At 43.8% G+C, this 17054-nt stretch overlaps 1 protein-coding gene across 1 annotated transcript in view; it reads left to right on the forward strand.

Moving 5' to 3' along the window:
• Positions 1-236: 236 nt before the first annotated feature.
• Positions 237-17054, forward strand: part of ALS2 (alsin Rho guanine nucleotide exchange factor ALS2) — a 119130-nt gene continuing 102312 nt past the window's right edge. The window contains exons 1-2 of the mRNA XM_073633301.1: positions 237-386; positions 14907-14971. Coding sequence (XP_073489402.1) covers positions 14952-14971 — 20 coding nt within the window. The 5' untranslated portion in view covers positions 237-386; positions 14907-14951. The remainder of the gene's footprint in view (positions 387-14906; positions 14972-17054) is intronic.

The following is a 17054-nucleotide window of genomic DNA, read 5'->3' on the forward strand; positions in this document are numbered from 1 at the left end:
ATGTGATGTCAGCTGTGTGTAGTGTGGGTAGAAGTTGTGCTCAGTGCTGGCATGGAAAAGGAGGTCAGCGGCCGGGCAGAGCATCCACAGGGAGGAGGGGTGGTCAGGGGGCTCAGCACACCCCCATAGAATGAACCATAGCACACACAGCACACTGTCATATCACACACTCAGATAACAGAGGAAGTTTGGTCCGTCTCTCTCCCCGTGCTGTGTAATGTGTACTCGGCGGGATCCGCCCCCTCCCGGCTTCTAGGTCTCTCCAGTGCGCCTCTTGGTTGAAGACCCGCCCCTGTACCGTGCTGAGGTACGCCCATCGCGATCAGCTGACCTCTGGCAGGCTGTCAGTGCGACTGGTGGGTGAGATCTGCTGGGATGAGATTCAGGTAAAGGGACCGGAGCGGGTGAGGGGACCCGGGGGAATTGAGGGGATCCGGGGGGAATTAGGAGGTCCTGATGTCAGGGATGTGGTGGGGTGTTGATAAGTATGTCCTGTGTGTGAGATCTGCTTCCTTCTATATCTGAGCTGTCATGACAGCAGAGTGTAGAGGGGCTGGGGGGAGACAGGTGATCACAGAGAGTACACAACAGGCCTGGGAGGGAGAACACATCACTGCACCGATCGGATCACACATGGGGCACACCACGATCACCCCCCACATACACCGATCTCTATCCTCCTCCTTTGTTGGGGACATGTTCAGCGTGTGCTTGAAGGAGTTTTCACTTTCACATCATTCATTGTATGACATCAGCATCTCTCACACCTGTCATCTGTCTTCATTTCCTCTCACTTATACTTTCTTCATTATAAAAGAAGACAATACTTCTCCACCAGATACATAAATCTCATGGGTTAATATCCACCTGCTGACCGCAATACAACAGACAATGCTGGTAATGAAGAAAATAGTATTACAGGTGAAGCACAAGAAGTTCAGTGATGTACCCATTATATATGCTTCTATGAACTTCTTTTTTTTTTTTAATCTGGTATTTTCAGATAGGTTTAGAAATCTTCTGCTGTATTCTCTTTGTTGAAATTGTAATCTGAAAATATATATATATATATATATATATATATATATATATATATTTGTATGTAAATCCGGAAGGGGAGGGAAGGTTTTATGAAAAAAATTGTACACAATATTACCAAAAGTATTGGGACGCCTGCCTTTACTTGCACATGAACTTTAATGGCATCCCAGTCTTAGTCCGTAGGGTTCAATATTAAGTTGGCCCACACTCTGCAGCTATAACATCTTCAACTCTTCTGGGAAGGCTGTCCACAAGGTTTGTGTCTATGGGAATGTTTGACCATTCTTCCAGAAGCGCGGGTCATGCACTGATGTTGATGTTGAGGTCAGGCACTGATGTTGGATGAGAAGGCCTGCCTTGCAGTCTTCGCTCTAATTCATCCCAAAGGTGTTCTATCAGGTTGAGGTCAGGACTCTGTGCAAGCCAGTCAAGTTCCTCCACCCCAAACTCGCTCATCCATGTCTTTATGGACTTTGTTTTGTGCAGTGGTGGGCAGTCATGTTGGAACAGGAAGGGGCCATCCCCAAACTGTTCCCATAAAGTTGGGAGCATGATATTCTCCAAAATGTCTTGGTACACTGACGCCTTAAAGTGTTTGTTACCCAAAAAAAAAAAAAAATCCTGTTCCCTTAAAGCGTGAATAAAAACACAGTGTTTGTGCTGTGTAATTTGGCCCTTTGTATCACCTGAACTACCTGTCTGGTTCTGCCCTCCCCGAGTAATCTGACCACGGTTTATCATGGCTCCTGAGCTCTGACACCGTGGTCAGTTTATGTGCCTCCATCATCCGCAGCTCTCCTCTCCTCTGTCCTCATCCCCTCAGCTCTGTCCACTCCACAATCTTCCCCTCCTGCTGCTATCATATCTATAGTATAATCATGCCATCCCCTCTGTTAAATAACATTATGTGTCCCTGTGCTATATAAAAAACATGCCAATTTCTAGCTATATCAGATCATCAGAATGGTCAAACATTCCCATAGACGCTCCTAAACCTTGTGGACAGCCTTCCCAGAAGAGATGAAGCCGTTTATAGCTGCAAAAGGTGGGCCAACTAACTGCAGTTTGCAAATGGTTTTCCGGTGTCTTGCTGAGAAAGTTCCCTCGGCGGATAAGTTCCCCCCCCTGTACGGCGCAGCGCCTGCGCAGTACGAACTACTGTCAGCCGCCGGAGATAGTCGAAGCTCAAACGCTTCAATCAGCTGTACACGGGGCCTGCGCCCTAGGTCCAGGTTCCTTCCCCACCATCCAAGTGGACCTAGAGGGGGAATCTAAAAGAGCCGAGCGAAGCGAGGCCATGCCCGAAGCGCGGCGAGCGAAGCGAGCCCACGAGGGGCCCTCTTACAGGTGCTGTGTACAGCTGATTTTCAGCTATTCCGCTTCGGCTATTTCCGCCGGATCCTACTGCGCAGTAGAGGGGGGAACTTATCCGCCGAGCGGAACTTTCTCGGCAGAACACCAGATTATGGCTGAAGCTATCAGCCATAACCCCCGGTATTTTTTCTTTCAGCCGGCGATGGGCTTTCTTTTGAAAGCGTTCTGAGCGGCTGATGAGCCAATGGAACACTTTCAGAAGCGACGGGAGGGAGGCTCACTGTTGTGTCTCAGACTGACCATTTTCACAGGATCGCCCGAGAAAAGATCAGCCTGTGCTGCCAGCTGGTCACAGAGGCTATAAAAGACTAGATCAGCCATACAAAATCAGTTTTTATGGCTGAATTTGCAACACACAGACATCGCATGTGATCTGCACAGCAATGTGGTGCAAATCGCATGCAATGTCTGTGTTCGCACCAGTGTGAACCCAGCCTAAAACGGATCATTTTAGTGTGCAAGCATGTGTGAACGGGCTCTTAACCCCTTCCCACTGACTGGCCCCCGGCCCGTTAAGAATTCTAAAAGTCAGGAGTTTACCGATCCCCACCAGCTACTATGCAGGGAGCGTGCTCTCCGCTCGGTAAGTTGCTTATACACTGCCGCATATATGCGGCCGCTTGGCCACATATGTGTTCTGTTGGCACCAAGGGTTTAAAGAGAAACAAAACCTTCCTATCCTTAAGACCCCTTTCACACCGAGCCGCCTATAGTGTTGACAGTAAAACGCCGCTATTTTGATCGGCGTTTTACCGTCGGATTTGCGGTGCATTTCGGCCGCTAGCGGGGCGCTTTTACCCCCCGCTAGCGGCCGAGAAAGGGTTAAAACCGGCTGCAATAGCGGCGTTTTGCTGGTGGTATCCCAGCGCTGCCCCATTGATTTCAATGGGGAGCAGCGATGGAGGAGCGGCAAATACACCGCTCCTTCACCGCTCCAAAGAAGCTGCTGGCAGGACTTTTCCTGACGTCCTGCCAGCGCACCACTCCGGTGTGAAAGCCCTCGGGGCTTTCACACTGGTAACAATGGAACAGCTGTTTGAGGGCGGATTGCAGGCGCTATTTTTAATGCTATAGCGCCTGCAAAACGCCTTCGGTGTGAAAGGGGTCTTACAGCTAAAGAAGCTGCCATCTTGGCCTCTGTTAGATCTACAGTTCGCTGCACATGTGATCAGTTATGACACCAGCCATTTCATAGCTTGACAGTTCAATTGAGAACAAAAGAGACTGTGACAGTTATTATCACTCATGGAATGTTTTGAATGTCACTGTTTTAGGAAACAGTTAAATCAATGGATTTATTCCCTCTTTTTAACTGCTTCAGCCCCGGACCATTTGGCTGGCCAAAGACCAGAGCACTTTTTTGCGATTCGGCACTGCGTCGCTTTAACTGACAATTGCGTAGTCGTGCAATGTGGTTCCCAAGCAAAATCAACGTCCTTTTTTCCCCACAAATAGAGCTTTCTTTTGGTGGTATTTGATCACCTCTGCGGTTTTTATTTTTTGCGCTATAAACAAAAAAGGATCAAAAATTTTGAAAAAAATGCATTATTTTTTACTTTTTGCTATAATAAATATCCCCAAAAAATATATAAAAAAAAAAGTTTTTTTCCTCAGTTTAGGCCGATACGTATTCTTCTACATAATTTTGGTTAAAAAAAAATCGCAATAAGCGTATATTGATTTGTTTGCGCAAAAGTTATAGCGTCTACAAAATAGGAGATAGTTTTATAGCATTTTTATTATTTTTTTTTTTTTTTTTTACTAGTAATGGTGGCGATCAGCGACTGCGACATTATGGCGGACACATCGGACACTTTTGACACGTTTTTGGGACCATTGGCATTAATACAGGGAACAGTGCGATTAAAAATGCATTGATTACTGTAAAAATGTCACTGGCAGTGAAGGGGTTAACACTAGGGGGTAGTGAAGGGGTTAATGTATGTCCTAGGAAGTGTTCTAACTGAAGGGGGATGTGGACTGTGCAGGGAAACTAACAGATCGTCTGTTCATGCTCTGTATGCACAGACGATCTGTCACTTCTCCCCTCAGAGAACCGGAAACTGTGTGTTTACACACACAGATACCGGTTCTCCGCGTGCCCCGAGCGTGGTGATTGAGACTGCCGGGCATTTGCATCGGCTCGGGGGGCACGCATACGCCCTCTAGTGGCCACAGGGCGAAGCGACGTTACATAACACCGTTTCATCCAGCCGTGCCATTCTGCCACAGTACAACTGCTGTGGCTGGTTGGCATGTGGTTAAAATGTAACTAAAGTCAAAACCATTTTTTTTTTTACGTCTTTAGATAGAGTAGAGATGGATTAGAACACCTGTCATTTTTTATTGCTGTCTGTGTCAATTAGGAATATTCACCCTCTTGATTTGTCCAGTTTACTGTTCTAATTGAGAGCAAAAGTGAAATAAAACCCCACATTTTGAGTTATCACCAGAACAGCAATATAGGGCCAATCTTCCAATAGGAACACTTGCTCTGGTGACAACAAGGGATTTTGTCTCTTTGGAGGGATCTCCTCTCACTTCCTTTTGTTGGCATGGGACAGAAGTGAAAAGAGAAAGTGGTTGTAAACGCTTACAATATACCTGGTGAAGTGACTGGCCTCAGGTGAATCACAGAGATGTAACAAATCCTCCTACGTAGGGTGTGCCTGTTTATCTGCAGCCGTCTATTCTCTACATTCCTAAAAAGTCTAGACTTTATATAGCTTGTCTGAGCTGTCAGAAAACAGGGGGTGGAGCGCTGAAGTTACATTGTGTAGAGCTCAGTTGGGAGAGCTGATTGGGGGGGAATGAACAAACACCCCTTCACACAGCACAGGAACAGAGCTAGGGCTGTCAATCACAGGTTGTGTGCTGGAGCTCCCTCCGCGTCACCTTGGTGCCAGTAAAACTTGTCAGAAGCGACTCGTGATGACAACAGAGGAAAGAAGAATCAGACAAAAATGACACTTAATGCTCTGGATTGAGAAAAGCACACACTATAGAAGGATATGCTTTGTTCATATTTCATGTCTGAGGTTTACAATCACTTTAATTTGAGATAGGTCTATATGGTTGAAGTACTCTATATCTAAAGCCATTTTTCCATCTTTTGATAGAGTTGGGATTGGTTAAAGCAGTGATTCTCAACCTTTTTTTCTGTCGAGGCACCCCTTAAACTGCTGCACAATCACAAGGCACCCTATTCTAAAATGTAAAATACGGGAGGGGGGAGGAGGGCTAAAGGGGAGGATACGGTCCCATCTATAAATATGGTATGATAGTTGATGAGGCCCGAAATTTTTCCCATTGTTGCCATGCTTTTTCATTTAAGTTACCGTATTTATCAGCATATAACACGCACTTTCTTCCCCTTAAAATCAGGGGAAAATTGTGGGTGCGTGTTATACGCCGATCCTTGCTGTCTCTGAGGGGAAGGAGGGACTGAACACCGCCAAAATAGACCGAGCCGAGTGTACTGTGTACTCGGCTAGGCTTGGCTCCGTTCACAGTCACGCCCAGTCCCGCCTCCTAGCCTTTAGGTCCCGCCATTGGACCGGTGTTGTGTCCATCATAGGAGCCAGGCCAAGGGGCGGGACTGCGAGAGGAGCCGAATACTCAGGACATCAGGCTCTGTCTATTTCGGCGACAAAATAATTTAAAAACGATCATGCTGCAATTTTGGGCAAGGCTGCAGCTGGATACTGATAAGGCTGCATTGATGAGCATTTAAAAGGTAAGTTTTTATTTTTTTCCTTAAACTTCCTTCCTAAACTTGGGGTACGTGTTATACGCCGATAAATACGGTATTTAAACTCTCCTGAAAATTAATAATTTGCTCCATTGATTGCATTTCGTTCATCGTCCAATTTTGGGCTATTATTGTTCTAGCGGCTGTGATCAGATGTCGATGACATCCGTCCTGATAGCTTTCATTGATCTAGGAATAATCGATAGTATTGAGATACTAATACTTGGTTGTACCTCAGTTCCTGATACCAACTGATATATATTAAATATCTTATGCCAGAAACCCTTCACCAATGCACACCAGTACCATATATGTATCATTGAACCTTTTTTTTTCTCCAACATGTTTCTGAGTTATGTAAATCTTCAGGGCTCCAATACCATCTCATCATAATTTTATAGTTTCTTTCCTGATGTTTATTCGCTATCGATAATTAGTGTATTAACTAAAATGTTTCCTCCACTCTGGCAATAAAATTGGCCTCTATTTCAGTTTCCCATTTGTTCATATCTGTTATTTCCCCCAAAGAACCAGAAGGGAGTAGAAGCTTCTATAAAATTGACAGATTATGAGTTTGTTTCTGTTCTTGTATTAAAATTTGCTCAAAATTAGTTAACGGTCTATCGATCAGGGAAATTATGGTAAATTTGTTCTAATATATGTATATAATTGGCAGTATTACATCTTTTTTTTTTCTCCTTGTTTATACCTTAAAGGGGTTGTAAAGGTAAAAAATTTTTCACCTTAATGCATTCTATGCATTAAGGTGAAAAAACTTTTGACAGTACCGCCGCCCCCAGCTCCCCCGTTTTACTTACCTGACGCCTCGAATCTTCGCTGCTCGTGCTCGTCATCTTCATTGCAGCTCAGCCTGGTCGCTGATTGGCTGCAGTGGATGGATTGAAAGCAGCGCAGCCATTGGCTCGCGCTGCTGTCAATCACATCCGATGACGCGGCGCGCCGGGGGGCGGGGCCGAGTGATACAGCGAGCGGCTATAGCCGCCGGCTGTATCACGGGAGCGCGCCCGCAAGCACTCACCACCGTGCGAGGGAGCTCGCATGAAGGTGGTAAATGCTTGCGGGGAGGAGCTGAAACAGCCGCCGAGGGACCCCAGAAGACCAGGTTCGGGGCCACTCTGTGCAGAACAAGCTGCACAGTGGAGGTAAGTATAACATGTTTGTTATTTAAAAAAAAAAAAAAAAATAACTTTACAACCCCTTTAATTCAGCTAATCGAGGAATCTTCCCACCCACTAAGGTCTGTACTATCCTTGTGTTCTCTGACCTATTCCATTTAATAAAATGTGTATCTTCTAGTGCTGGTGGGAATTTGGGGTTAGAAAATAGTGGGGTCCATAGGCCCATCCAGTGTAGAGAGGCATTTCCTTTTCAACACTGTGTCACATATCTTTAATTTTGATGTCACAAAAAGTTAGTTCTTTTTTCCCGGGTCGAAACTGGGGTTTGATCTATGGGAGTGATTTGTAAAGAAATAATATCTTCGTCAAGGGTTACCCATTGTTTATATTTCGCATTGTGAAACCAATCAATAATCCTAATCATAGACTCTGCACGCAGGTATATTATAAAGTCCGGAAGGGCAAGGCTTCCATTCTCTTTTGTTCTAATTAGGAATTCTCTTTTTATCCATGATGATTTTTGAGCCCAAATAAAGCTTCATAAACTCAGCTTCTGAACCCATTTTTTTGCGTTCCAAAAAAGCCTCTAAACTCAACTGCCTAGAAATGACTATAAATGACCCTGTGTACATGTACTGATAAAATAACATAAAGGAGAGTTCAGGGGCAGCTGAAAAAAAAAGCCCAACTGCTCCTAAACGTCCGTTTACCAGCATCAGTGTACATGAGGCCTAAGGCCAGGTTCACACTGGTATGACAAATGCTCCGACATTGGGAGCTCATGTCGCATGACGTGTGAAAAGCAATGTTTCCCTATGAGAGCCATGTTAACTGGTCCAACACAAGTTGGCCTGACTTTGAAAATGCTTCCTGCACTACTTTGGTCCGACTTTGATCCTACTTCAGCCCATTGAATATCACTGAAGTCGGATCAAAGTAGGATCCTTGTCCTATCCATCCGACTTTTGGCATCCCACATGGTGATTACAGCAGCAGTAAAAGGAATTTATCTCACACTGGAATTGTTTTGATTGTTCAAAGGACGAGCCAGACTATCGCAAAGTTGAATCAAAGTAGTATTCTGTTCATTCAAGTCGGATGGATGTAGGACCGATGTAGGACTTATGTTGCAGAGAAAAGTAGGATGAAAGTCGTATGACCGTCATGTAGTGTCAGTGTGAACCCAGCGGAGCATGTTTTATCATGTACCTCCAAGGTTCAGTTTGTATTGAACATTTAGACTTGCAGTTGGTTGTGACAGTTTGTTAAACACTATAAATATTTAAAGTGATGACTATGCCAGACAATCTAGATTTTAAGCAGTCCTGATTCTTTGTCTGCAGTATGAATATCAGATATTTACTATAATCAGTTTTGTTTTTGTACAAACATTCCTTTTATTCTTTTTCTGATCCAGCCATAGTTCTTATACACTTCACATATAATTGCACCTTTATTAGGCGCACCCATCTATTACTCCTAAAAGATTGCACCAGATGATAAACCAAAAAATAGTGCAGCGCCTATATAACTTATAACTATAATAAATAATTAAACATATGAAATCTTTAAAGAATATTCCACTACGTGCTTATGCAACTTAGAATGCCTTGAAAAAAGTATTCACACCCCTTGACATTGTCCACATTTTGTCATGTTACAACCAGAAACAGAAATTTATTTGATTGGGATTTTATGTGATAGACCAACTTGAAGTGGCACATAATTGCTGCACGATTCTGGCCTAAATGAGAATCCCAATTTTTTTTTTTTTGCTTAGAATAAAGATCACGATTCTCGTGGCGTAACCTCATCTTTCATATTATGCAAAAAAATTGGGCTAACTTTACTGTTTAAACATTTTTTACAGGTTACATGTTTGGAGTTGGAGGAGGTCTAGTGCTAGAGCGAGCAATCGGGGATAGGGGCACTTTACTTTTTTTTTTTTTTTTTAATTTTACTTTTATTTTTATAGTTTGATGCTTTCTTTTTACACTTTTTTTTTATCACTTTTATTCCTATTACAAGGAATGTAAACATCCTTTTTAATAGGATAGGAATAGGCCCTCTTTACAGTGAGATCTGGGGTCAATAAATCCCCAGATCTCACCTCTAGGCTGGGAATCTTGAAATTTAAAAAAAAATAAAATTAAAAAAAAAAGATCCTGGCTATCCAGCCAAGGCGGCACCATTTTTTTTTCAAATGCAGAGGCTGGGCGTGACGTCATAACATTGTGCTGGGCCTCCGAATGATCATAGAGACTCTGGGGACCATCTGGCCCACTGGAAATCTCCTATGGTCAACATCCGCCGCCGGTTGGTTTCTTCTTTCGGTCCGCCGATGGCAAGGGCGAGTTGGGAGAAGCACTGGAGGGCATCTGGAGGGTGGGTGACGTCCCCTCCCCCCCGCCTATAAGAACAATCAAGCGACTGACCAGCCGCTTTGATTGTTCTTATGGTGAAGGGAATCGCTGGCTGAAAAAGAAGATATCTGAATGATGCCTGTAACAGCAGGCATCATTCAGATATCATTGCTCAAAGCCTACAATCTCATATGACTATGGGCAGGCGGGAAGCGGTAAATAAAATGTTTTCTGTTTAAAAAAAAAAAAGGTAAGGTTGTTTTTAAATGTGTCATGCTTACCTGCTCTGTTTAATGGCTTTACACAGAGCAGCCCCAATCCTCCGCTTCTTAGGTCCCCCACCGGCGCTCCTGGCTCCTCCCCCCACTGCTAAGAGCCCCCATAGCAAGCCGCTTGCCATGGAGATTCTTGCGCATTCTTGCTCCTGAGCCCTGCTCTGTGTGTCTATGTGACTGTGATTCACAGCAATGGCCAATGGCTCCTGCTGCTGTCTCTGAGCCAATAAGGAGGCAGAGAGCTGGGAGAGCAGTTGCTGTCGTGCACATCGCTGGATCGAGATTGGGCTCATGTAAGTATTAGGCTGCATTCACACCTGTGGCACTTAGAATTGTAGCTATTCTGCCCGTGATTTCAAAACACTCTGCTAAAATGACAAATCGCACAATGCGAATCAGATGCCATTCATTTTAATGACACTTAAAAATACGGTGAGGTTCTGCCACAATTATAAATTGCGTTGCAATCACGGAAGGCTGCAGCCCATGAAGCTTGTCACCCAAAAAAGGATCAGGAGCGTCTTTCGTTCGACAAGCTTCGCGCGATGTGGATTGCTGCAATGGTAGCATGTTTTATCAACTGCAGAAGAACCAAACTGTGTTTTGTAGGTGCCATGCTTATAATGCTTAAAAGTAAAAAACCTTCAACCTTTAGAATCACTTTAGTTGCACACATTACATTAGATTGGACGCTTAATTGCAGGCACAGGATTCAATATAGATACATTTTTGTGGCATTCGGATGATGCTGGGAGCTAGAGCTGGAGGTCGCTATTGCTGACCTCCTTTCGAAAAATGCTATTTGACTGGCTGTCTCTGGAGTCCAGGTCCTAGTTCTGAATCAGTAACTTGGTCTTTGCGCCGTTGGATTAGCATGACAGGGAACAAGTATTTTCAGCATAAATTAAACAACCTCACTCCTGTTTAAGCCCAGTCTTTGGGTGAAATGCGTTAGTTGGGAGGATCCAGGTGGGTCAGTGCTGTCACCAACTCTATCAATAAAGTGTGGCGGTTGCTCCTTGTTTTCAGAAGAAGGGGTCAGCAATGGCAACTTCCATACGTATATACATACAAATACATTAATATTCCTACAGGTTTCCCTATAACTTTGCTGAGAAAACATGTTGTTGGACCAGCTGCAGCTTGAACCAAGAACACAAGACAGAATGTATTCCTGGATTTGTACATATTCCAAATATGTTTTTTTGAAAATTCTTCCAAATTGGTTACTCGGGATGTGTCTGGCTGCAAAGCGTGGGGGGAACTATTTGATGGAAATCCACTGTGTGCGACGATTCGTTTGATAGAAGCATACATACAGTGCCTTGCAAAAGTATTCACCCCCTTAGCATTTTTCGTGTTTTGTTGCCTCACAACCTGGAATCACCATGGCTTGTTTGAGGATTTGCATCATTTAATTTACAGAACATGCCCACACCTTTTTGATTTTTTTTTTATTGTGAAGCAAACAACAAATAGGACAAAATAACAGAAAAAGTCAATGTGGATAACTATTTACCCCCCTAAAGTCAATACTTTGTAGAGCCACCTTTTGCGGCCATCACAGCTCCAAGTCGCTTTGGATAAGTCCCTGAGCTTGCCACATCTTACCACTTGGATTTTTGCCCATTCCTCCTTGCAAAACTGCTCCAGCTCCTTCAAGTTGGATGGTTTGCGCTTGTGAACAGAAATCTTTAAGTCTGACCACAGATTTTCTATTGGATTGAGGTCTGGGCTTAGACTAGGCCATTCCAACACATTTACATCTTTCCCCTTAAACCACTCAAGTGTTATTTTAGCAGTGTGTTTGGGGTCATTGTCCTGCTGGAAGGTGAACCTCCATCGTAGCCTCAAATCACACACAGAGTGGTACAGGTTTTCCTCAAGAATATCCCTGTGTTTAGCACCATCCATCTTTCCCTCAACTCTGACCAGTTTCCCAGTCCCGAGCATACATGCATGTTTGGCCTCTCCTAATTCCCAGGTAAGTGTCCTTTATATTAAAAGTCAGCGGCAACTTTCTTTTTTTTTATGAGACTAGAGCTCTTCTTTAAGCTTGGGTGTAGCGTTTGAAAGAGCTCCTCTAAAACAATGGAAACAGCTAAAAATGTGTACTTTCCTGGCCTATACTTTACATCACCCACATGTTCTATACCACAACAGTATCTATTTTTTTCCATTGTAACAAAAGACAGCAAAAAACGAGTCTTGTGCAAACACTGCTTGGTTAAACAATGGCATGTGGATGACAGATGTGATGTTTGTTAAGCTGGCCATACATGGATTGAAATTTGGCCAGCTCAGTATGGATCGGATGAGATTCTATCCATGTATAGACAGGCTGATTGTACTTAATAGCGCTGCAGGAGACCATTTTCTTTCCACCTGTGGTGGAAGGAAAGAAAATTGAATCTTCTACAAGCTACCTTAAGAAAGCAGAGTTTTGGTTCTGAAAATCACAAGTCTGTGAATATATACACTCACCAGCCACTTTATTACATACACCTTGCTAGTACCGGGTTGGACCCCCTTTTGGCTTTCAGAACTGATTTAATTCCTCATGGCATAGACTGCACCAAGGTAATTTACCCGGAACACTCATTGGGGCCAGCCCCACAAGCCTTCACCTCCGCAAGCCGCCTCCGCCACTGTCATCAGTAAACAGCGGCGAGCAGAAGGCAGCCCAGCCCAGGACAGAGGGCAGGAGGAGGAGCCGCCCAAAGTAATCTCTGATGTTAAAGCACAGGCGATTAGTTGCCCTGTGTCCTAGCAACCAATCACCAGCTTGCCAACATGAAAAGTCACTCAGCTGGCACCCGTTCCCCACCTCCGTTCAAAGCTGTGCTGGCCTCTGCTCTCAGCTGGTAGGACACTGCTATGGGAGGTAAAAGGGGGGGCAGAGGTCACTGTTATAGGACACCACTATGGGGGGGGGGTGATGTGGAGGGGGGCAGAGGACACTGTCATGGGCTGGACCACCCACATAGCAGTGTCCTCTGCCACCCCTCACATAACTACTCGCCACCTACTGATCCCTGCGTTGTGAGCCTAACGCACTCCTGATCCCTGCGTTGTGAGCCTAACGCACTCCTGATCCCTGCGTTGTGAGCCTAACGCGCTCCTGATCCCTGCGTTGTGAGCCTAACGCACTCCTGATCCCTGCGTTGTGAGCCTAACGCGCTCCTGATCCCTGCGTTGTGAGCCTAACGCACTCCTGATCCCTGCGTTGTGAGCCTAACGCGCTCCTGATCCCTGCGTTGTGAGCCTAACGCGCTCCTGATCCCTGCGTTGTGAGCCTAACGCGCTCCTGATCCCTGCGTTGTGAGCCTAACGCGCTCCTGATCCCTGCGTTGTGAGCCTAACGCGCTCCTGATCCCTGCGTTGTGAGCCTAACGCGCTCCTGATCCCTGCGTTGTGAGCCTAACGCGCTCCTGATCCCTGCGTTGTGAGCCTAACGCGCTCCTGATCCCTGCATTCTGCATAATAAGATATGTGTGCAGTCATATTTTTTTCAAACTATAATCCAGCCCCCCCAACAGTCTGAGGGCCAGGGAACTGACCCCCTGTTTAAAAAGTTTGAGGACCCCTGGCATAGATTCAACAAGGTGTTGGAAACATTTCTCAGAGATTTTGGTCCATATTGACATGATAGCATCACGCAGTTGCTGCAGATTTTTTGGTTGTAATGACTGGTTATTTGAGTTACTGTTGTCTTTCTATCATCTCTATCATAGCATTTTCCTCCACACAACTGCCGCTCACTGGATATTTTCTCTTTTTCGGACCATTCTCTGTAAACCCTAGAGATGGTTGTGTGTGAAATCCCAGTAGATCAGCAGTTTTTGAAATACTCAGACCAGCCCATCTGGCACCAACAACCATGCCACGTTCAAAGTCCCTTCCCCTTTCTTCCCGATTCTGATGCTTGGTTTGAGCTTCAGCAAGTCGTCTTCACCACGTCTAGATGCATAAAATGCATTGAGTTGCTGCCATGCGATTGGCTAATTTTGTTACCAAGCAATTGAACAGCTGTAATGTAATACATGGCTTGTCTGTTCCAAGCGGTCTTTACTGACAACAAGACATTGGACATAATTGAAAAACTGTCCACACATATGGAAACAGATAGTACAATCTCCATTAGATTAACCAACAAACTACAGTATGTAGTGCAGGAGTCTACCATTTAGTTATAAACTGAATGCTTTTCAGTTAGACATTTGCACTGTAGTTGCTGGCAAATCTGAAACTCTTTGTATACATATTATACAATTAGATTGCAATGTATTGGATACAAAAGCTGTGTTTTTTTTTTTTTTTTTTTTTATGACTTTATTGATATTTTGTGGAGATTTCCACCTACTACTTGTCCTGATGACAGATGGTCACTGAAACAGACAAGCAAGGGGGACCCTTCACAAAGGACACCCAGACAGTTGAGGGGATAGGGGTTACAACCTTCCTATTGGTTTTTTATGGTGGTGTCTATTTTATTAGGAATATTCCCCATCCTAATTACACTGGTGATAGGGGGTCACGTGGACAGGAAGTGAGGAATATACACCCAACAGGCACATAAATAGCAAAAAAAAATAAAAATCAATCCTAACAAAGGTTATTTTTATATAAAGCTAAAGAAGATTTAACTGGATTTCTAAGAATGTTTTCTGTGCACCTTTTTGATCCTATAAAGCAAATAGAAGTTAATTCATTAGACATAGTTGCTGTGAATATTAATTGCTGTCATTAACCAGTAAAGGTTCTCCCTGTTTATTTCCATGTTGGGTGAAGCCATCTGGCAGCTGCCTGTATTTACTACATGAATGGGTCATGAGACCCAGCTGGCCCCGTGTTTGGCTGTACAGTGAGAAATGCTTTAGATATTCAGCAATGTGTTGACAACTGTCATGGGTTTCTAGAAGTTCGTTTCTTGACATTTCATGTTCGTTTTTATTTTTTCCAGCTTAATTTATTATCTTTCTGGATAAGTAGTTTGGGATGCTGACCCATGGAAACACAGAAAGGAAGGTATGTATGATATGCTGGATTCAAATGAATTGTATTTCTTATGGTGCGATTTATTTATTTATTTATTTTTTCTTTTTTACATTTTGTTACACATCCACAGTGCGTCCAGTGCTGGTTCATGCATGGGGACACAGCTTGACTCTAATCCCGGAAAGCAAAATGTTAATGGAATAAATCAGTTCTGCTAAAACATATTTTTGGTGTTGGTTAATGTGGGAAAGGCTTAACTCCCCAGGTTATTAATGCTGCCTGCGTCCCTGTTGGGGCATTTGTACTGGACTTCCTCCCCAGATGACCGGTGTTGACACAGACCATAATAAAACTTGACTTATTGGTCTCTGGAGTCATCCCTGTCAATGGCTATCCCACACCCTCCCCTAATCTCTCCTTACCCCTTGTGCTAAATCTATCTACTGATGTCTTCATTGCTCTGTACCATGTACCTGGATTCCTACTAGATCAGTTCTTCTAGAACCGAGGATATCTGAATTTTTTTTTTTTTTTACGTTTTTTTTCTTAAACATACAAAACCGTTGCCATCTAAATAAGGGAGATGGCATTAAAGTTGGCCACGCAGAGCCCAATGAATATTTGAGTATTTATTCCCATTTACTTATGTCCAGGTCAACCCTATGTCTTCTGCAGGGACTGATATACAGTGTGGGTCTCTTCTGAGCCCTGTATGTCATATTGACACGGTTATGTTATTGATGGTTGAAGTCCTTCTCCGGTGATGGTTTAATGTCTTCCTTGTCTAGAGTTGTGCTTTAACTTCCCATACTTGAATCAACAAAAGTCTTATGCAAATTCCCACCATACTTTGTGCCTGGGCTTGCATTTTGCTAGGTGCACCCCATGTGACAGCTCTCAGACCTGACAGTTGGCAATGGGGAGCATGCATGTGTTGCATGTGCCGTGACGAGACTCTGTGGCTTACGCATGCATTTGCAAATGTGTGTGGACTAAACCGCTGTTTTTAACACTTACTGTTAGACAGGTCAATTTGGTTGTCTGCGAGCTGGTGGTAAATAGGCTTGGATTTTTTTCCACACCTGGAAGTAACAGGGCTGCAGAGTATTGTGGGGGAGGAAGGCAAACTTTAGAAGGTGACCTCTTCACAGTAGAGAGGGAGGAGGAGGAGGTGTACAGGAACTGTTCTTGAGAGGAACGTGGGACTGCCCTTGCTGATTTCTTATACTAGTCGCCTGGCTTTCATGCTGACTTTCTTTCTGGGATACAGTGAAACACTAATTCAGAACAGGAATACAAATAAGAACTTTACATGGGCTTTTCTATTATTTATATTATTCTGTGTTTGTGACTCCAAGTGTTAAAGTAGAACTATAGGCAAAATATATTTTTTTTCATTTTTAATAAAGCAAAGGGGGGTTATTTTATTTATTGCAGTTACTTATTTAGCGCCGTCAATTTACACAGCGCTTTACATATATGTTGTACATTCTCATCAGTGCCTGACCTCAAAGAGCTTACAATCTAAGGTCCCTAACTCACATTCATACATACAGTATTAGGGCCAATTTAGCTAGGAGCCACCATCCTTATTTCTTCCCCACTCATACATTTCTTCTAATTACTCTTTGTACCATTATTCTTCATTTGTACTGCTCATATATTTGATGGCACACCTGGCCATAACCTCCATCAGCTTAGGGCCCTTACTACTTCATACATAACATTTTGGGGAGGTATTCTCATTACTATACACTGTATAGTATACAGGCGGTCCCCGGGTTACAAACAAGATAGGGTCTGTAGGTTTGTTCTTAAGTTGAATCTGTTTGCAAGTCGGAACAGGTACTTTTTTTTTTTTTTTTTTTTTTTAAGTGTAGCCAGAAAAACTAATTTTTAAGCTTTTTGGATAGAATAGGGAAGGGTTATCACCCCTGTATGGTTTGTTTTGCTGTCTGTGCCCCTGTTCAGAAGATTTCACATCACTTTCTATCCCAGTGACAATTGAATTTTGAAAATTTTGGGTTGTTGTTGGAACAAGCCTTTGGTAAGCCTTTTTCCCATAATAACGCTTATAGGAGTGAATTTCCCTTCCTAGGGGTAGACTTTCTCT

This window comes from Aquarana catesbeiana, linkage group LG06 (assembly GCF_042186555.1).
Source record: "Aquarana catesbeiana isolate 2022-GZ linkage group LG06, ASM4218655v1, whole genome shotgun sequence".
Lineage (NCBI taxonomy): Eukaryota > Metazoa > Chordata > Amphibia > Anura > Ranidae > Aquarana > Aquarana catesbeiana.